Source organism: Parambassis ranga, chromosome 1 (assembly GCF_900634625.1).
Source record: "Parambassis ranga chromosome 1, fParRan2.1, whole genome shotgun sequence".
NCBI classification, from domain to species: Eukaryota; Metazoa; Chordata; class Actinopteri; family Ambassidae; genus Parambassis; species Parambassis ranga.
This window is the reverse complement of record NC_041022.1, coordinates 18,910,811-18,931,306: the sequence shown is the minus strand read 5'-3', so window position 1 is coordinate 18,931,306 and position 20,496 is coordinate 18,910,811. Positions and strand designations below refer to the sequence as shown.

General features: G+C 42.0%; 2 protein-coding genes, 2 non-coding genes and 1 pseudogene across 4 annotated transcripts in view; 2 read left to right on the top strand and 3 right to left on the bottom strand.

Annotated features, from left to right (window-relative positions):
* Window positions 1-437: 437 nt before the first annotated feature.
* On the bottom strand, window positions 438-2,673 carry LOC114434670 (G patch domain and ankyrin repeat-containing protein 1-like; annotated as a pseudogene).
* Window positions 2,674-3,007: 334 nt separating this feature from the next.
* LOC114434615 (zinc finger protein 271-like) lies at window positions 3,008-10,054 on the bottom strand. The gene is made up of 2 exons (XM_028403937.1): window positions 9,878-10,054; window positions 3,008-7,411 (listed from the first exon to the last, which is right to left on the bottom strand). Exon 2 carries the CDS (start codon window positions 7,302-7,304, stop codon window positions 3,981-3,983), a length of 3,324 nt encoding a protein of 1,107 aa, XP_028259738.1. The 5' UTR covers window positions 7,305-7,411; window positions 9,878-10,054; the 3' UTR covers window positions 3,008-3,980.
* Window positions 8,106-8,177, top strand: trnae-cuc (transfer RNA glutamic acid (anticodon CUC)). The gene has a single exon. It is a non-coding gene; the product is annotated as a tRNA-Glu (tRNA).
* A 964-nt stretch (window positions 10,055-11,018) lies between the features above and the next one.
* Window positions 11,019-20,496, bottom strand: part of LOC114437884 (protein sidekick-1-like) — a 199,863-nt gene continuing 190,385 nt past the window's right edge. Inside the window, exons 37-45 of the mRNA XM_028408824.1 lie at window positions 17,488-17,674; window positions 17,256-17,393; window positions 17,015-17,176; window positions 16,622-16,747; window positions 16,071-16,235; window positions 15,567-15,704; window positions 14,233-14,353; window positions 14,018-14,147; window positions 11,019-12,732 (exon numbers count right to left, since the gene is read on the bottom strand). Coding sequence (XP_028264625.1) covers window positions 12,427-12,732; window positions 14,018-14,147; window positions 14,233-14,353; window positions 15,567-15,704; window positions 16,071-16,235; window positions 16,622-16,747; window positions 17,015-17,176; window positions 17,256-17,393; window positions 17,488-17,674 — 1,473 coding nt within the window. The 3' untranslated portion in view covers window positions 11,019-12,426. The remainder of the gene's footprint in view (window positions 12,733-14,017; window positions 14,148-14,232; window positions 14,354-15,566; window positions 15,705-16,070; window positions 16,236-16,621; window positions 16,748-17,014; window positions 17,177-17,255; window positions 17,394-17,487; window positions 17,675-20,496) is intronic.
* trnai-aau (transfer RNA isoleucine (anticodon AAU)) lies at window positions 13,183-13,256 on the top strand. Its single transcript has one exon. It is a non-coding gene; the product is annotated as a tRNA-Ile (tRNA).

Here is a 20,496-nt window from a genome sequence, read left to right as displayed (position 1 = left end):
GATGTAGCACACATGCACATTTCTATGTATAAAGCTTCATTTACTTGCATAGTTTATATTTTGTGTACTTATTTGCATTTTTTTGCTCTTGAAATTGCAAATTTTGCAAATTATTCTATTTTGACTTTGTGGCATTCAGTTTGAGCAGCAAAGAAAGAATTTCATTGTACAGGGAAACCAGTTTCTATACTGTGCATATGACAATAAACGCTTTGAATCTTGAATCTAGTTTGTTTTTTGTGGTAACGTTGACTGTAAAATGATGGTCGAGTGTTACAAGATGCTGCTCAGGACATGTCTGCCGCTGTGCTAAAACATAAAAAGGTACCTGTTGCTCCAACAAAGGGAGAGTTCGTGGTTGACTTGTGTAGTTTCACTCACTCACTAATCAAACAGGACAGGACAACAGCAGTTGCTTAATTATACTACAAACAAACTTTTACATACAAAATTATCCATTTTATTACCAAATAAATAATATGTCACCATGAAGATGACACACTAGGTAACAAAAAAAGACATATTATAAGCTCTGTGGTAGTGTCAACACAACCTTTTTAAACACCTTGCAGCTTTACAAACATGTTCACTCTTTTCACCTTCCTGGCTTCCAACCACAGCGAACCATCATCTTGTAGCTGTTGCTGGATAGGAAGAGGCAATAGTAGGGGGTAGGTGGAGGACGCCGGAGATTGAACTGATGCAGAGTGGAGGAGAGATGTGATGACAAGCTGCCGCTGCACTCGCTATGACACACGTCACACCACTGATGCTGGAGAGGACTGCAGTGAAAAAGACGGATATGGAATGAGTGAGACATGTTAAAAGGACAAGTTTACTTTTCTCATCTGAGGACTTTAGACCTCAATGTTAACATGGGCATCTTTAGAACTATAAATTAATGTGTTTACAGCCTGGTACAAAAATGGCTTGTATCTTTATTGCTTTGAACTTTTGAATGATGACTGTATGTAATGATTTAATCTGATAACTGGTATTACTGAGAATTAATCTTTTGCAGAATTATGTGCAGGACTTAGATATATAAACTTTCTGCATTTAGAGCTCAGCTCCACTCACACTCCTCCTCTATGTCTGTATTTTGCTTTGAGCACACCACTCTCCATTTAACTAAACTACCGGTAGGTTTATTTTCAATAGAAGATGTAGGATTCTTGGAACAGCCACTTTGTAAATTAAGGTTCTTTCAGAGAAAAGTTTGAACCAACTATTTTGCACCAACATGACCTCTTCCAATGCCTGTTCCTTTGCAATCTTATTTTTAGTAGTCTATTGCACAGCCTATCTGAAAAAAGTATTTTTTTTCCACTGTGGAAAATACAAAATGTGCTAACCTGTTGTTATGCTGCGAGTCCCTCTAAGTACTTTTCCCAAAGCCCATCAATTCCTCCACCACTTCATTATTATGGCCCGCTGGAAAAGAAAAAAACAACGAGTTCTATTTTAATACCATTTTACAGGGTTGTTAATCTGGTTTGAGATGTTTTACCTTCCAGTGCCAGGTCTCTGGCATCCCTGCCTTGTATATCTACCACTCCAACCCAGGCTGCTCCATGCTGCAGCAGCAGCCCAACTGCGGATCTTTGGCCTGACCAGCTTGCACACATAAGAGCCGTCCAAAAGTAAGTATCCTGTGGGAGATAATACAAGCTCATGAAGCAAATGTAAAGATATGTCCAGTACAAGACACTGACATTCAAATATTATACCTGATAATTACTGTCGACCGCTCTTGACAGCAGGTCTTTGAGGCCAGTGATGTCCCCCTCATGGGCACAGCGCAGTAATCTGAGTCCTTGGAGCTCCTGGGACCTTTCTGAGTAACTTGTGCCACTCATTTGATGACCTTCATTTCCACCACTTTGCACTACAGAAGTCTGAACCTGCTGCACTCTTCTCATGGAATCGCTGTTCTTTTTATCTATTTTGATGCTTTGTGCATGATCCAGCTCTGACTTTTGTCATCTTTCATTAAGTCTTCGTAAAACTGCCTAGCCTCATCCCCACTCAGAACACTGCCTGTTTTCGGATCGTGTTGATTCAATGCTAAAGATATCCTGCTGACTGGCAGGAGTAAAGCCTAAAGCAGCCATAAGGGAATACTCGTGGCAGAAAGCGTAACGCGTAATGCTATTTTATTTAAAGCTAGCTTTATTAATATACAATATTTTAGAAAACGGTAGCTGTACTAATCTTACTATGCATACAAGATGACCGTCTGTGGCAGCCATCAGTTGAAACTTACTTCACTTCCTGTCTATTTAAAGATAAGAGCCTACACAATATTTCCCATAAAAAATGTACACCTTATCCACTCGTCCGACTAGCACTAGCAGATAACAAAACAAGCTTTGCAACCTTATACGAGACGTTTCTAGCTCATAGATAATATATACGTGCTAGTTGGCTAGGTACCAAACCATTGCTAGCATAAACATTAGCTTATACACACTTTAACGTTGCTTTACTTATGGTTACCTTAAGCTTTTAGGTCGTTAACATAACTCAAGTTACCTTACAACGCAAATAAGACGAAAAGAAGATAAAATATGGACTGACTGGGTTGTTTAACAGCGGAAGACGTAAAGCTATTGAAGCTAATGCTGCTCAAACCCATATTGCTCCGACGCTGCTCCTCTAGCGAAAAACAAAACTAGCTGCGATCTGTCCTGCCTGAAATGTGTGTGCTGCCCCCTGTCGGATCGGATGTTTTATTGTATTTTACATTTTAACTTAAAACGTGTTTATTAACTTTAAAAGTTAAATATTAACTCTATGTAGCCGGCTAAATATGATTGTAGTACTGATCAGAGGCAGTACTCCAGTCCAAGATGGATTCAAATCTTTTAGCAAAAGTACAAAAATGTTGCAAGGACAGATCTTCCAAATAAAATAAAAGCATTACAGAATGAGATTATCACAGTGTCAGACAGAACAAAAGTCATTATCAATGTCTTTTGGAATAACCTTTCTTTATTATCCCGATTTAATATTAATTTCTCATCTGTTGTATTGACTTCCTCATGCCTGCAGGGCTTTTATCAACACTGATTCATTAAAATGAATGTTTTGACAATAAGATACCGCTGATACCAGTGAAGCTTATCTGATACTGCTTGGTCATAAAGCAGCTCATTACATGTCAAAAGAGGACAATTAAGTGTCACATTTCTTCACAGAGCTCATTTAATTCTAAACCTATATGACTTACTTTCCTACAGTGTACTTACATTCTTACACAGTTGTACTACCAGCAGAGGGAATAGTAGTTTTATTTTCATGGCACTTTTTCTAAATAGAGTTACAAAATGCTTTCTTACAGATAAACTTCAACAAAAATATCAGAAAGTGAAAATAAATTCACATGTTGACAACATACATTGACATGAACAAGAAGAAGACTACTGGACTGTGACTTCTGAAGGCTTTTAGTGCCCGGTTGAGCGACTGTGATTGTATTCAGTTGTGTCAAAGTTCACAAGATGCTCATTAGTGTGACAGTTCAGTGTTTTATGAGGACATGCCAGGCACAAAGTTGACCATCATGCAGAATTGTTGCATTGAATATTCATTCATTCATGACTCATTCATAGTTCATGACAGTGAATGCTGTATGAACTATTTTTGAAACTAGTTTCTTTAACTTCATCAAGTCAGCTAAAGCACATAATTCATGAATTATGAAAAAAATTAAACCCAAAATATTCATATTTATTTTGTACACATGGCTCCTTCGTACACTTTGGTAGAAACATTATGTGACCTTATGTGACTTGCTTCTGTTCACATACATCTGACCTAAAATCCAAGAAATTCATCTCCACTGGTTACCATGTTTTCAAAGAGACCGAACGAAGTTTAAAACACTCAAAGTTTACAAACTCAAATGAACTTTACTGTAGTCAAAAGGCAACAAAACAACAACCAAAGCTTCACTGTAGCTGCATTACAATATGAATCTAGTGGTATTTACTGATGTGTCTGTTTCTGTCCCCGGTCTGTGTAAATGTCTGTCCACAGTGGGGGCAAGAGTAAGGCCTCTCCCCTGTGTGTATCCGCATGTGGACGTTCAGCTTGTCTTTGCTGATAAAGCGCTTGCTGCAGCAGGTGCATGCGTATGGTTTATCACCCGTGTGGTAACGCTGGTGCATCTTCAGCTCTGTCATGCGGCCGTAAGTCCTGCCACACTCGGGGCACTTATAGCTGGGCCGTACCTCCATGTGCTGCCTGCTGTGCAGGCGCAGGCCGCTGGATGAACTGAAGGTCTTAGTGCACTGTGAACACTTGAAAGGTTTCTCTCCAGTGTGGATCTGGCTGTGTAACCTGAGGCTGGCAGAAGAGGGAAAGCCATTGCCACAGATGGAGCAGAGGTGAGGCCTCTCGCCTGTGTGGATGGACAGGTGCTTCTCCAGCTTGTTCTTGTTCAGGAAAGTCTTGCCGCAGTCGGAGCAGACCAACGGCTGCTCCCCCTCGTGTGAGCTCATGTGCTCTGTCAGCTCCATCAGTGTGCAGAAAGCATAATCACAGCGAGTGCATGAATAGGGCCGCTCCTTCCTGAGCTTCCTGTGTTTGAGGCAATGCTGCTCTAGATCTTCCTTCTCCACAAAGGTTTCAATACAAATGGTGCACTGGTATGGCCTTTCCTCAATATGAGTCCGCAGATGATACTTCAGAGCTGTTAACTGTAGGAAGACAGTGTCACAGTGTGGACATCTAGACTCTCGTCTCCTGTGGACCATCATGTGCCTCTTATAGTGAGAAAGTTTGAGGATGTGTTTGGAGCACAGTGAACAGTAGTAGTGTCCATTTTGGTGACTATGCACATGCTTCTTCAGTGCATACTCCACCTTAAACTTCTTCCCACAAATGCTGCAGGAGTAAGACTTCCGATGAGCCTCCATGTGTTTCTCCAGTTCTTCTGGACTGCCAAAGGTTTCGTCACATTTGGGACACGTCCCATTGTTTTCCTTCTCATGAATCTCCAGGTGTTTGTTGAGATCTTCTGGAAAGGCAAAGTCCTTCTGGCAATCGGGGCAAGTGTAACACTCAGCGTTTGCGGTTTTGCGATGGGTCACTATGTGCCTTTTCAAATGATACATTCGGCCAAACACTTTGCCGCAGTAGCTGCAGGTGAGGCTCCGAGGGCTAGAGCGAACCCTCTTGTGTGTTTTAAGATGACTTGCAAAGGCTGACTTCTCCATGAACTGTTCATCACAGACAAGACATGTAAGGTCTTCAGCATGAGTCTTCCTGTGCGCTTTCAGCTCCAGCCAGGTACTAAAGGTTGTCCCACATTTGGAGCAGATGTGGTTGCTGAGGCCGTGTTGGTTCCTCACATGTCGGGTCATGTGGTACGACTGGCTGAAGGTCTTAGCACAGACTCTGCAGCTGAAGGGTTTCTCCTTTGTGTGTGTCCTCATGTGTCTGGCAAGTTTGTTTGCCCCCCTAAAGCGCCTGCCAACACAAACAGGACAAAAATGACCATTTGTGTTAGACGCTGGATCAACTTCTTTCTTTCTGCCTCCATCTTGAGATGTTGCCTCACTGCTGCTAACATTAGCATCACATTCCTTATCCTGAGAGTCACCATTATTGGAGCTTATGTTGCCGCTGGACATTTCTTCAGTTTTCACTTCAAGACCATCATTTGGCTGTGATCTCTGTACCTTTTTGTCAGACTGGTGTTTAACGTGTGACAGGGTGTGATGAGATAATGTTCCAACATCAGTGAATTCTTCTACCTCTGTCATGTGTGTCTTCTTATGTTTTTCCAATTCTTCAGAGCTCCCTAAGCCTTTGCCACATGTACGGCAGATGTGTTGTCCCACACCGTGCTGGTTCTTCATGTGCCGGGTCATGTGGTATGACTGGCTGAAAGTTGTGTCACAGAGGGAGCAGGTGAACGGCTTCTCCTTTGTGTGCGTCCGCATGTGTCTGGCAAGCTTGCTTGCATCTCTGAAGCGCCTGTTGTCGCACAAGGGACAGCAGGGGCCTTTCAGGTTGATTGAAGCTGGGACAAACTCTTCATCATTGTCATCACTAGTTTTTGATGATGAGGCTTCAGTATCATCACTGACACCATTGCTAGCTCCATCCTCCCATCCTCGTGATGATGATGAGGCTTCTTCATCATCGCATGTTATATTATCTGCCCGATTAACCTGACTAGCACTCTTAGACTCACCGTCACTATAGTACTGCTTATCATTGCTGTAGTAGTAGTTATCTTTGTGCCTTTGTGGGGTTTTTTTAAAGCATGGCTTTACTTTTGCCCTCTCCTCCCCACGCCGTGGCCTCCCTCTTTTTTTCACAACTTTCGTGGATTTTTCAGCACACTCCGCACAGGTCAGAACATGTGACTTGTGCGTCCTCTTCTGATTTTCTAACCCCTCAGAGCTCCCTAAGGTTTTCCCACAGGTAGTGCAGACATGTTGGCTTGTACTGTGCTGGTTCTTGAGGTCTTGGGTCACGTGGTACGACTGCTTATCTTGAACATTCTTCTTGTGCTGTTGCTTGCTGTTTTTGTGGGGGCGACCTTTGCGTGTTGTTGAGGTTTTAACCTTAAGTGGTTTTGTTTCTTTTCTTTCCTCACCACGCCGAGGCCTTCCACGCTTGGCCTTCTTCTGAACAGGGGGGTCTAAATCGTCTCCGATATCCACACAGACCTCATGAATTTTAAACAGATGGGGCTCATTTAAAACAGATTCCACCTCGTTACCAATAACCAATGCTGTCTCCAAGGTTAAAGTGTCCCTAACTAGCAGCAGCCTCTCTCTGAGTTGTGGGTAGTTTGTCTTCTCGATCAGCTGTTCTAGGATAAGTTTGTCATGTAAGTGTCCATAGTTACAAGGACTCAGCAGTTCTTCCAATGCTAAGACAAACTGATGTAAAGTTTCTCCAGGCATCTGAGCCCTTTGGTGGAATTTAAGGCGGTGCATCTGAGTGGTCTGATCACAGCTGAAGTAAGCAGTCAGCGCTGAGATGGCTGCCGAGTACGTGCTTTCATTCGGGATCAGTGTGGTGAGGATATTCTCCCCCTCTGGGCCAAGGCAGTTTTTTAGGAGTAAACATTTAGTGTAGTCAATCAGCTCTTTTTCACCAAGTGCTTTAATATAGTGTTCAAAGGATTTAAGCCATTTAGGCCAAAGGATGCTGGGTTTACCATGGACAGGTAAGAAAGATGGAGGTGGGGACAGGATTATCAGCAGCGGTTCTGGGAGTGGCTCCAAGGAGAGCTCCTGTTTTATCAGCTCCTCTTCCACTTTCACAGTTTTTTCATCCATTGCTAGTTTTATAATGCAGCTTTCATTTCATTTACAGGAGATACTTTCCACAATCAGGAATTAAGGTGTCACCCACTTTGTCTGCCAGCGAGGTCCATCAAGGTAAACTGAAAAATAAACACAAGTTTGTTTTAGAGTCAGTGACTTACACAAAACACACACCTACAGCGAGCTCAAGGAGGTTATTAGTGGTGCTGTTGAAGCCAACTGTTTTACACAGATGGCAACATAACCAAACTCTACAACATTAAGAGAAAAGTAACTGCAGTCAATAAGTTTTCATGTAGTTCTCCACTGCAAAAAACAAAGCAGCATATCTTAACAGGTGAGGGCCTCTTTGAAAATAAAACACTTAAAAGTGAATATCAGTTAATTAAAAGTTGCTGACATCAACACATTTTAATTGTGGAATATTTGAACATTATATTGAATTTTGGGTGTGTGAGGAGCTCACTAAATAAGGTTATAGAACCTCTGACTGACTGAAGATATCAGACATAGAGCCTGCAGTGGTCCTGTTAGGGTGGCTGCGTCTTTAAGTGTTCTTCAGGGCCCTCTGGGCTGGACAACCTGAACAGCATATTATATTTGCATTACTTCACAAAGGTACTAGGGCACTTCTAATTTCTAATTTCAATTTTTGGTTCTGCACCCAAAAAGAGGGGTTCTGCAACTTTAGGGCACATGTAAAAAAATGATAGCTGACAACTATGTCTACATTTTTTGTGAGTCCATAATGTCTTTTTTGGCACCAAGTAATAGTCCTTCCATACAACTGCAGCTTGTCATACACATGTACAGTCCCTGGTGGTCTAGTGGTTAGGATTTGGCGCTCTCACCGCCGCGGCCCGGGTTCGATTCCCGGTCAGGGAACATATTTTTCAAGAATTTCCTTTGGGATTAATAAAGTTTTATCTTATCTTATCTTATACAGTTTTCAGTAAAGTAGAGGAGACATTTGCACACATGGGCATAATTATGTTCCAAATACGGTACCAAAATAAAAAGAGTCAAGACTCTGTCCAAGTCTACTAAAGAATTAGTCAGGTTGATAAACTTTAAAGAAAGGGAAATACACATAAACAGATCACTCTTAATTCAGTTTTCAAACTTTATATAAAATATTCTTTATTTTTTTTTCTCTTTCTGCTTCCTATTATTTACCAAAAAGTGAAATTAAACATATAACAGCATTTTCTAAAAAAAACAAACTAATTGCATCAACCAACATTATACATGCCACTTCCACACTATGCTTGCAGTTCAAGTCAGTGAGCTTCTCTGGTGAATTTTGAATGATTTCATACCAGTGGTGTGTTTAAAGACCCGTGGGTTGAAGTAGTCTCTCGTTGTGTGCAGTATCCGCTGGTTCTGATGAGACACCATGTGCAGATAACGTACTGTGTACTAATGAGTTTTAATTCTAATCCAGCGCCGCGTCAACACAACGGGCCGATAAAAGCCAAGCTTTCCAAAACGTTCCAATTATCTCTGTCAGCAACTTTTCTCTTTCTGTACCTCTGTGTGTTGGATTCTTACTCAATGAGCCCTGCCACCACCACTGACCGCCCGGTCCAATTTACCCTTTCTTTTGATTCAAAAACAAAACAAAGGTTTATTGTTACCTAATGTTGAAGGAGCATTCTGACATTTCTACTCTAGCTTCACACTTTTCAGAACAAACAAGACAGAGTTCATCACATCTGGTTGGGGCTGTTAGGAGTCACATGACCTGACCTATAGCCTCTGCTCCTCCTGGCTCTTGTCTGTCTAATGTCCACACACTGTCGAGGTGAAATTCCCTTTCTTCTTCTGATCCCCTCCCAGAGTTTTTTGATGAGGAAGAAGTAGATAATTTCTGGTCTTAGATTACAATTTATTAAACAATTGTAATCTGTAATCCCCCCCCCCCACCTCCTGCCTAAACTGGGCTCTATGAAGCACTCAGGAGACAAGCACATTCTTCCTGTCAAGATCTCGATTTACAACCTTAGCTTCGTACCAACAGGAGCTCTCTCCAGAGAGCAGAAAAACAAGGGTATAGGACACACAATGAAATTCCACACCCCTTAATACATTCAGTATCCTCGAATTACTTTGATTTTCTATAAAACTCCTAACACATAAACACTTATAAAAATCACATTATTAAGTAATTAACACTTGTAAAAACTTTGTAAATGTATGTGAACAGTGCATAATAAATTCTTTCACCCTTCAACACACACACACAGTCTAACACCAAGACCTGGGCTTTAATGTTTTGCAACCTGTATTTACTCTCGGACATTAAGTTTGTGGGTGATGATGTTGTCTGATGTGAAGTGTATCAATAACGTTGTTATTATATGTAATAATGAAGAGTACACAGTGCTGAAACTACACCGGAACACCTCTCCATCTTCTTTGAACATCTGTATTATGTCTCACTGAGCTCATCCCTATCACTTATAAACAGAGCAAATAAACAGTCCTCTGGGTCAGCGTCACATTTGCAGCGACAGCACACACAGTATAGAAAAGGTACTGAGGAGAGTGAGGAGCTAACGAGTACACGGAGGCAAAAAACTCACCAAAAACTGACTCATGTCACGACATTTGCCGGCAGACCGCGCTCCGAGCCGGACGTTTGTGCCCACATACAGCCCGCTGCACTTTTATTTTGCCCTTGTTGATGTTGTAATGTTATGACAAAATATTTGGCTGCAAGGCAAGAGATGAAGGGAAAATACACCCGCCATGCTGCAGTCCTTCTTCCGGAAGCCAGAATAGTTCCACGGGGTTTGACGCCCCACAGCGGCCTCTGCTGGCCAGGAGACTGCCCTGACTGTGAGAGTGCTGATACTACCGACACAAAAGGCTGTGCAGATAGCCCAGAACCTGTATTCAAGTAAAAGTACGCAGGTATGACAGGGGAAGGGAAAACACCTGCCTTTCAGAGGGAATACATGATTTTTTGTTTTTCAATTTGACACATGTACTACCAGATTTATACCACTCTCTTTGACCTTAAAATGAATACAGTTCATATTTGGCATCTAAATAACATTTCCTAATTTGGATAAATTTCCACAAGGTGTTTAAAAGATTATGTCACAAAAACAAGGATGGACTGATTATTTAAATTGAATGTCACTGAATTAAACTGTCAGATTTCTTTGTATGCAGCCATCAAACTAGCTCCACCTCATCAAGTTACAGCAGTAAAATGCTGTTGTGTATATTATTCAATAATGTCATATGAAATATCTGAAGAACAAGAACTGAATGCATCATGGTATTGTATTGTAGTGTAATGAATGTATTTATTTTCTTGACTACTTCTCCTCTTGTACAGTCCAACTGTAGTTGAAAGCACTTTGTCCCTGCTAAATTCTCTTACATCACTGTTTAATAATTAAACCACCTGCGGCTGCCATCAGTTCTCCTAAATCCAGGCACATGTTATTCAGAGAAACGTATCACACACAGTGAAACACAGCCTGATAAAGCTCTAGTTCTTCCCCACTGTTACCACTTCAGTGCAGAACAGCGCTCTCAGGCCCTGCTTAAAAGCATCCACTCTGATCTTACATGTAGAGAGGCACATTTTAGATTCAGCTGAAGTAATGCAGAAGATGATGCTGGGAGACGTGTTCCCTGTTGCAGCGCTAAAACAGACCACACAGACACCCTGTTAAACAATGACCATTTATTCACACATTGCATGGGCTGAAAAAGAAGTGTGACAGGGCGAGGGGGGGGGGCAGCTGGCTGGGTGAAGAAAACTTAAATTATACATGAGCAAAAAACTTACAGATGATTTTTGTTTGCACTTGAAGTACAAAGTACACGTGTGTCACCCTGGGAGTGAGGGCAGGGTTCACACACCATGGCTGGAGCCTCAAACTGAACCACAATGACATCCTGTGTACAGTCCCACATTGTTCTCACTCTTTACAGACTCCTTCTTTTCTCATCAGTCTGATTTGTGTGTGTCTGTGTGTGTGTGTGTGTGAACCTTCTCCAGTTTTCACTTTGAAAAACACAAACATGTCCTGTTACATACAACAGCGCACAAGTAAAAATGGTTTCCCTGTACAAAATCCATCTTAAAAATACAAACACACATACAATGGCACACTTTTGCTTAGCAGTGAACTACACAGACAGATGAGCAGGCTTCTAAAAACTTAGCATGGAGCCATTTTCCACATGTGCACATGTCACACTCATACTTGTAAAAAAAACAAACAAATGGAACTGGAACAGAACAATGATGAAATGTGTGGGGTTTCGGCTCAGTGCAAGCATTATGGCTCGGGAGGCTGTGGTATAAGGAGAGCTGACAACAGGCAGTGGACGGTAAAAAAAACATGGTCTTCACATATTCCAACCCAAATCTCACATCACACATCACTCCCAGAAGCCATTCCACTCTTATGTAGAGTGTTGTAAGTGCTCTCCGTCCTTCACAAGTTCAGAAAATGGGCATTATCGATTGTTTTTTCTCCTTCTTGTTTCCATTTGTGTGGTGGTCTTCTAACGCTGACAGCTCTGTGTTTGTGTTCATAAACCAGGCTGTCAACACAAGCTGTGTTGTCTTTTAATAACTCTCTTCCACCTTGAAGTTCCTCTCTCCATGTGGGAGAAGTGGTGCTTTAGAGTGTGTGTGTGTGTGTGTTGTGCATTTATGTGTGGATACAGAAAAATAAGAAGCTTTGTGCAGAAATTCCACGTTCCACCGGCTCACAGTTGAACTCCTCGACATTAACGCAAACTGACTCATCTAGCTTTTGTCGCTTTCGGCTCTTGTTGGAGAGTCTCTAATGAATATCTGGTGGTATATGCCGCTGTGAATGTGTGTGTGTGTGTGTGTGTGGAAAAGAGAGGGATAAAAGCAATACACACACTTGTTGACACAGGATCTTTGTGAACGAGGGGAGAAGGCGAGTGAGAAGTGTACGTTTAGTTCCTTAGGGCTGTTTCTACACCAGTCCATCCCACGCCTCCTCTTCTTGTCCTCCCTTCTCCTCCGAAGTTACAGACTCTGTTTCCTTTAGTCCAAACACACGCCACCCACCCTCCTTCGCCACGTGCACGTGTGTTTGTGTCTTATTTTGTGCAGATTTTGTCTCTATAGTCAAACAAATGAGGAGAATCCCGTCACAGGCGTGCGTGACCCTGGTGGGTTGGTGTTGGGGTTGACGTGTGTGTGTGCAGGCTGCCCAGTGGGTGTGTACGCGCCGCCTGCACTGTGCTGGGTGACCACGGTCTGGTAGTAGGGCTCTGTGTCTGCGGTGGCACACTCCTCGTAGCCAAATTGAGTGGTGATCCCTTTGAGGCCTTTGGGCTGCCGCTTCCAGGAGTTATAGTAGGTGGGGTCGCTCATGTAGTGGTTAACAAAGGAGTGCTTCGGCTGCTCGTCCTCGTAGTCGCTGTCCGTTAACTGGACACAAGCACAGCAGGGTTAGATGCTGACAGTTTATTAGTGTGACAAACATAGACAGACAGGGGAAATAAATTTTACTGCTAAGACAAAATAACACCGTACATTACAGCACAACCAGAGACACAACTTCATTCTACTTATATTTGTCAAAAATGTAAATTATTTTTATTAGCTTGACCGCTAACAGATTCTGGTGTGTTGTACAGTGTGGAAAAGAAGCTGACATGGAACAGGGAAGCCCACTTGGTGGTGCTTTAAATCTGAACGCCTTCTAAAAGGCCAGCAGGGGGCGATGCCACTGCTTGTAAAAACACCAGGTTACACTATATGACATTCTTACTGCCTCGCTCACTAGTCTTCTTCAGTGCATGCCACTCTACTGTAGTGAACAGTGTCAGAACAGACTGCATCACCTCAAACACGCACACCATTTCTGGCATTGTTCATGGCCGGTTAGCTCAGTTGGTTAGAGCGTGGTGCTAATAATGCCAAGGTCGCGGGTTCGATCCCCGTACGGGCCATTGACCTTTTAAGCAATATCCCCCTGGCATTACAGAAATATTTCTGTTTCTGATGTTGCATGAAGGTGCTTTATTGCCATTTGGAAAATGTCTAAGCATTGAATTGTGGTGGAGCACACTGCCAGCCAGTGAACCCAGATGCTAAGACTACATGGTGTTTCTTCTTTTAGGCTTTTTCCAATAGCCCTTCATTAACTCAATAAGATGTAGGCCAGAGAGCTCAGTGGTTTCAGCCATTTAATCTAGTTTCCCTTTTCAACAAATACATTAGCAGAGCACAAAAAACTTTACATTTTAAATGAAGTTTTTTTTTTTACTCTTTAATCAGGTTTTATGGTGCTGTAGAAATGGCCTTCTACTTGTTATTAAATTTTGTATTCAAATTTATACAAACCCATCAAGAGATGGAGTTGATTAATAAGGCAAGCAGCAAGGAAATGAATGAGGAAGTCCTCAAATAACCTAATGATACATTAACGTAACATATACACATCTGAAAGGGGACAGAAGACAGGAAATTAGAGGAGAGAGAGAGAGAGAGAGAGGGAGCTCAGGCTTGAAGCAGGCAATGTTGTCAAGTCAATTTTATCACAACCTTGTCCTCTAACAAGGGAAAACACAAGAAACCTCTGGAAAGGACGACAGAGGAGCTATTTATTCTTCACAAAGAGAATGCTGTGTGTACTTTGTACAAAAAGTTAAAAGAGCAATACTGGTGTTTTTCCAGAGTGAGGGAGACACAGACAGACAGAGAGCGATACCTCTGACTCAGACACCTCGGTGGGCTTCTCAGTGAGTGTGGTGCTCTCAGTGAGCACGGCTCCGTTATAGTTGTTACAGATGTCCTCATCAGAGTAGTGAAGCCCACCCGGACTGGGCCTCGGTGGAGATCTGGAAATGACATTTTAAACTTTAAAATATATTTGATTATATTTCCAACAGTATCTGTGTGAGAGCAGCGGGAGTGAGAGCTCACCTGGTCCCGTTCTTTTTCAGAAAAGAGTTCTTGGTGTTGAGCGTTCTGCTGTTGAGCTCCAGAGCAGCAAATCCTCCGTTATCTAAAGTCACAGATTCCTCTGCTGTGGACACGTGCTTCCCTGTGGGTAAAAACACACACAGACACACACACAATCACATACAACTGCTACATATTGGAATTTTTCCAGAAATTGTTCTTTTGAGATTCTGTGTAATCTCCTGTTTATTTATTGTGCAGTCAGCCTCCTCTCAAGCCTTAGAATAAGAAGCAAATGAAAGTGCAATGCATAATTTGGCAGTCAGACAATAACAACACCTAACACCTTAATCATTTATCCACCACTAACTACAAAAAGAAACAATAAAAGAAGACAATTTTATGTTTGAAATTGAGAGAAATATGGCTGCTGTTTGGAACACAGCGAGGTGCAGAGCGGAAATCAAGGATGTAATGTGCTGCTGCTCAGTGATTCCCACTCTTGTTTTTGTTTGTGCACTCCTCCTGCCTGCTCTCTCCTCCCTCCCTCCCTCCCACGCCACCTCCCTTGCTCTGTTTGAGCGCTCCACTGCCCAGGGGTGGCACCACGGTTTCTGTGGCAACTCAGACCAACAGCTGTCCTGACACACACCAAGTGAATACAGTGCCCACACCTGAGAACAGTACAGGAAGCCAGAGAAGAGAAAAGCCCCCACATGCTTTAGAAAGTGAGCTGGCGATGCTTCACACCAGCTGCAAGAGTGTTTTGTCACACCGAGTTCTACAACATGTGAGTAAGACTCCGACCCTCAAGCTGACTGACCTGTGGAGGTGGTGTGAGTCCAGACCCGAGTATAAAACACAGTTCATGTTTTCATGTGTTTCTATTTATATTCTGATGACATTGTTAGCTGTATGACATTTAGGTGATAATAAATAAACTCGAAAAACCTTTCAACTGTGGATTTAACAATTTATTTTTATATATATTGTAGAATCGTAAGTTGTTTAATTAACTGGAAATTGAGCAATAAACCCCAAAACTGGAAAGCTCATTTTCTCAGCCACATTAAAAATTACAGTGAGAAGTTACTGCAGGGCTTCAGGGAGACATTTTTTTTTAATTGAGATGCTTCAGGATGTCATTTGTCTTGACTCATCCTAAATGGAGCAAGACTCCCTCACAGAAACTGTGGTCCTTCAGGAACAAGTCTGCTGGAGGCATTTCTGCTTCTACAAATCTGTGCAGGGTACACCTGGTGGCGCCCTGCTGGAACAATGTAAACGTGACAAATGCCTCCACCACTTGTAAAATGTACCTTCTATCTCTGCTGCCACACTAAACAACAACTGACCTGTGCCGCAAGCCTTGTACTTGGTGCTGTGTCCATGCAGCAGCAAGGTGAAGACCAGGACCAGAATGAGGATGAGTCCCACCAGAGCCATGACCAGCAAGAACCACCACTCCTCATAGAAGGGCCGCTCAGACAGCGCTGCAGGCAGAAAGAGGAAGATGTCAACTTTACATTTGCTTTTTTTGATTCTGTGCTTTGTCCCATATAAAAATCTCTCCAGGATATTTAATTAAACTAAATATAACTTTAAGATTTTTTGCTTCTTGGACTCATTTTAAAGTAAAAGACAGGACAGAACTGAGCAACTAATTAATTTATATATATATATATATATATATATAAATATTCAGTGCAGTCTGCTGTTGCAGCTGCTTGACTCTACCTTTAGATGGCAGTATAAGCCCATAACACTCCCAGCAACCTTATACAGTATCCCTTAGACCTCAGTCAGACAGGGTGAGTTTATTCATTAGCCTCATCTCAAAGCAGTGTATGTGTAGTTACCAGCTAGAGCAACTGAGGGTGTACTCGGCTGTCCGTAACCATAGCGATTAACAGCGATGACTCTGAATTCGTAGCTGATCCCCGACCTCAGGCGCTCCAGCGGCACAGAAACAGACCGGCTGCTGGGAGGGAGAAGTCTGATGAAGGAATCCCACACTCCTTCGTCTGCAGGGAGGGAAAATAATTTTCAATGGTTCAATTACAATATAGTATAAAATAAATAGTAAAATCCCTGTTATTACTACTAATAAAGAGGCATATCCATTAATATCAGTAGCAGAATTACACTACAATCCACACTCCTGCAAAGCACTAGAACAATTTCCCTTTCTGTAACACACCACTTGTAATCTTTATTGGAAAATTGCAGCTGACTTGATTTGCACAGCATGTCTTAATGAATCTAGAGAAACCTGTGCTCAGAACCATTTAATGCCGGGTAGCACTCAGGCTCTCTCCTGATTAATGAATAGAATTAGCACACATGATGAAAAGGTGCATGTCAGACAGGTTATGGCTGACCTGCATTTGGCATCCATGTTGGAGCTCACCTGAGGGACGAGCCTCGATAACATATCCGCTCACAGGAGCTGAACCGATGTCTCCCTCTGACCAGTGGATTGTGAGTTCAGAAGACGTCTTGGAGATGGTCATTTCCATGGGTGACCCGGGGGTGCCTGCAGTTTCAGAGGGACACACTTAGGCTTATTTTTGACACATAGGAGGACACTATGCTGGTATAAAAAGAGTGATTTGTGGGGCGGGAGATGAGTAAAATGGCTCTTCTTCCACGCACATGCAGTTTGCATGTAGTTTTTTTACTAATTATCCAGCCAATAACTCTTATGTATGTTGTCTGCCATAGAGGAATGTGAATTTGAACTCTTCCTGCAGCACAGCCTAATATGACAGTATAAAAAGATCTGTCCCTAAACACAGCCTACCTTTCACAGGCTGAGCGGTCATGTTTGCCTGTATGGGTGGCCCATAGCTGACTGTGAGTGCCTGGACGCTGAAAGTGTATGAGGCTCCCTTGATCAGGTCCCGAATCTTCAGCCATCGCTGCCAGCTGCCTTTCACGTCCACTGTCACCACTTTACTCACTCCTGCAGACAGATGGAGACACATGTCAGTGTAAGAATCAACACATGCCTCTGTGAGTGTGTGCTTAATGAGCATGCGTACCTTGGACAGGGGCCGTAGGCTGGTAGATGACCCTGTAGCCTTCTACCTGTCCATTAGGAGTGAGGGGAGCTCCCCAGGACACATTGACACTCCCTCCTGTCACCTCAGAGAAGGACAGGTAGCTTGGCTGGCTGGGAGCTGCAGACACATGAGGGATGATGACAAAATATGTGAAAATCTAAAATACTTTCATGTGGTGCTTGTTAGTTGGTTTTAGAGAACTGAATCCTACCAGACTGCAGGGTCCGGGCCCCCCGGGGGTCACTGGGTGGTCCGTCTCCAGCTGTGTTGAAGGCAGTCAGCGTGACCAGATAAGGAGTGTAGCTGGTCAGGTTAGTGAGATGCACGCGGGTGTCCGGGACAAAAATGACCTTCACCTTCTCACTCTGGTTCTGCTTGTCTCTCTCCCAGTAGTGGATCTGCAACAAAAGACACAAACACTGTCAACAACACTTGTTGTGTCCGGTCTTCTTTCCTTCATTATATTATATGTAGGATACACCTTTTCTCAATTGCTTCTGAGGTCCTCTGACGGCTCTGAACAAGATTTGGCATACATACATTAAATGTGAGTCTGAGCAGAGCTCTTAAAGAAACTTTATGCAGGTCTACAGTACGTGCCACTTACACTCTGTGTCTGCAGACTGCTGATGCTCCTATCAGAAAGAATCAATAATCACAGACGTGACCATTAACTTTTATGACATCTCCCAGTAATGAAGACACATGGGCTACTTTGATTGATCACCAGAGAATGAAATGGAACAAAGGTTACCTGATTATTGTACCCAGTATGATAAGATCAATATTAATATTAAGACCTTTGAGCTTGTTACAATTTAATGATGCCAAAAATGTTATGGAACCGCAGTGAATGGTGAAATGTGCTTCTTGACTATAATATGCTAGACTGAAGCTGAGCACGTTCAGTATAATAGTCCAGGTGATATTTTAATACTCTGAAACAGCATAATACACTGCACATCTTACAACCAGAAAGGAGCCCATTTAAAAACCCGTCCAGTAATGTATCTGATGCATTAAGACATCCTTCACATAATGGCCCTAGACAGGTGAATGTCCTCTGTAATTCTCCTTAGACACACAGCAACCTGGTTATAAATGTGTGCTTTTACAAATCACTGCATATTTTGTCCTCTAGCAAAAAGGCAGATTTTTGGCATCAGAACAGCCCAAACATGCAGTTACATGACCATATATGACAGTCTGTTATATTATATAATATACATCAAAATGCATGAGAGAAAAATATGTGTACGTATTAAAAATGTAAAAAAGACAAAGCATCTTCACCAGATCACAGTATATTGTTAAAACCTGTGCAGCTGCAGCACATGGACATTTTCTGCAATGACAATCAACCACCCGTGTGTGTAATCATACAGTACATGGTTCCTTTTTGTGTCAAATAACCATCAAGATGGATACAAAGTGAGATCCAGATCCTGCTCCTTCCCTATGACATCTGATGACTTCGACCACAACAACAGTAACATCTAGCAAGGGTGTATGAAAGTGATTTAATAATCAGATCCTTGGCAGCAGGAAAAAACGATGCATATTGATGCGTTCTGGCATTTTAAGCAACAATAATTAGTGTTTCCTGTAACATAAACTGTCTCTGTGCAGTCTGGAATAAAAAAAGTGCTGCACAAAGAGGTCCATTTTGTTATTATTCCAAACAGACAGCACTTCAGAGCAGAACAAGCTATTTTTGAACTTCTAAACATAAAAACAACTTGTGAGCAGCACTTGAGGGCAGCATTATACCACGTCTGTCCTTCCACAAGCTCTTATAGTAATGAGATTCAAAATAACTCCATATACTCAGTTTAAAATCAGAATACATGAACTTTGTCCTAGTAACTCAGTTTATTTTTTTTTAAAAACGGACAATATCTGTTGTGATGCTTTATTGGAACAGACCAGTAAAGAGTCCAGGTCATTTTCTAATCCACTCTCCTGCTGTTTAGTGGATGTATTTTAGTATTCAGTTAGAGTGTGAAGATTACTTTAAAACCAATTTGAAACTATCACGGATGAACATGACTATGATTTTATTCGATAAGATCATGAACCTTAAAAAGGTTTTTTCCAAGCGGTTCTTTTGTAGTGGAGTTGTGAGTGTATATTTGTGCTTGAAAACAGGACAGATGTTTGTTTTGTGGAGACATTTTTTTTAAATCATTTTCAGGCAAACAACTGACCCGTTTTTTAAGAACAGCATCATGGATGTTGTGACTTTATACTTAATCAGCATTGGTCGGTGGAGAAATGTGCTTCACAACACATCATTAAATGGAATTTGAGATGTATTTTACTGTAATAAACCTTTTATTTTACACAGTATAAAGATGAAACTGTGAATCATCAGTTCCATAAAACATTGTGTTTCCTCTTTGATATTTGCAACTAATCCTCTTAAAACAAAACTGCCAGAAGAAAAATCTGTTTTCCATGAAAAGTTTGAAAAAGGTATAAACAACAATAACATTAATCTACAACACAGAACACTGGGGGAGCTACCTCACATAATATAAAGGCTTACCAGTCAGATTGACATTATAAGAGGATTTACATTTGTTCAATAAAAGTCCACTACACATATGAATGTTGGACATTGGCTGGCGTGTGCTTAGTGGTTTGTTTGTGTCTTAGCTCCGCCTGCTTTACTCTCTAGGCATCATGCTAAGAATGCTAACAGGCTGATCTACAGTGATATATAATCTCAGCTACATACATAGGTGGCTGCAGCAACAAGTGCAGTACCTTTCAATGCCAGAGTGAGGGTACTGGTAACCTATTTGTTTTGGATGTAACTATTTTATTATGATTAAATGCAGTAAAGGACTGCTTGTACTATCAAAGTCAAGGAGGACAAAGCACAGACATTTCTTTGATAAAGATACGCACTGATGAAGGCTTTGCACTTTGAATAAGAGGCTGGCCTGCTTCATAATACATTGTGTCTTACAGTAACATAAGTCTGATCTAAAGGCCTGGAGAGAAATGTGCAGCTATGGAACACAAAATACAAACTACAAATGCTGTTTTGTGTGTGATTTGTTAGTGGTATTATTTCATGCATTTGATGTGCATGTGAAACCTGACAGGACTGGAGCAGTTGGATGTTACCGTGACCGCTGTGTTCAACGTGTTGACCCACAGTAAACCTGCGCTGTCAGAAACTGCTCTCGCTCTCGAAGTTTACCTTTAGAGG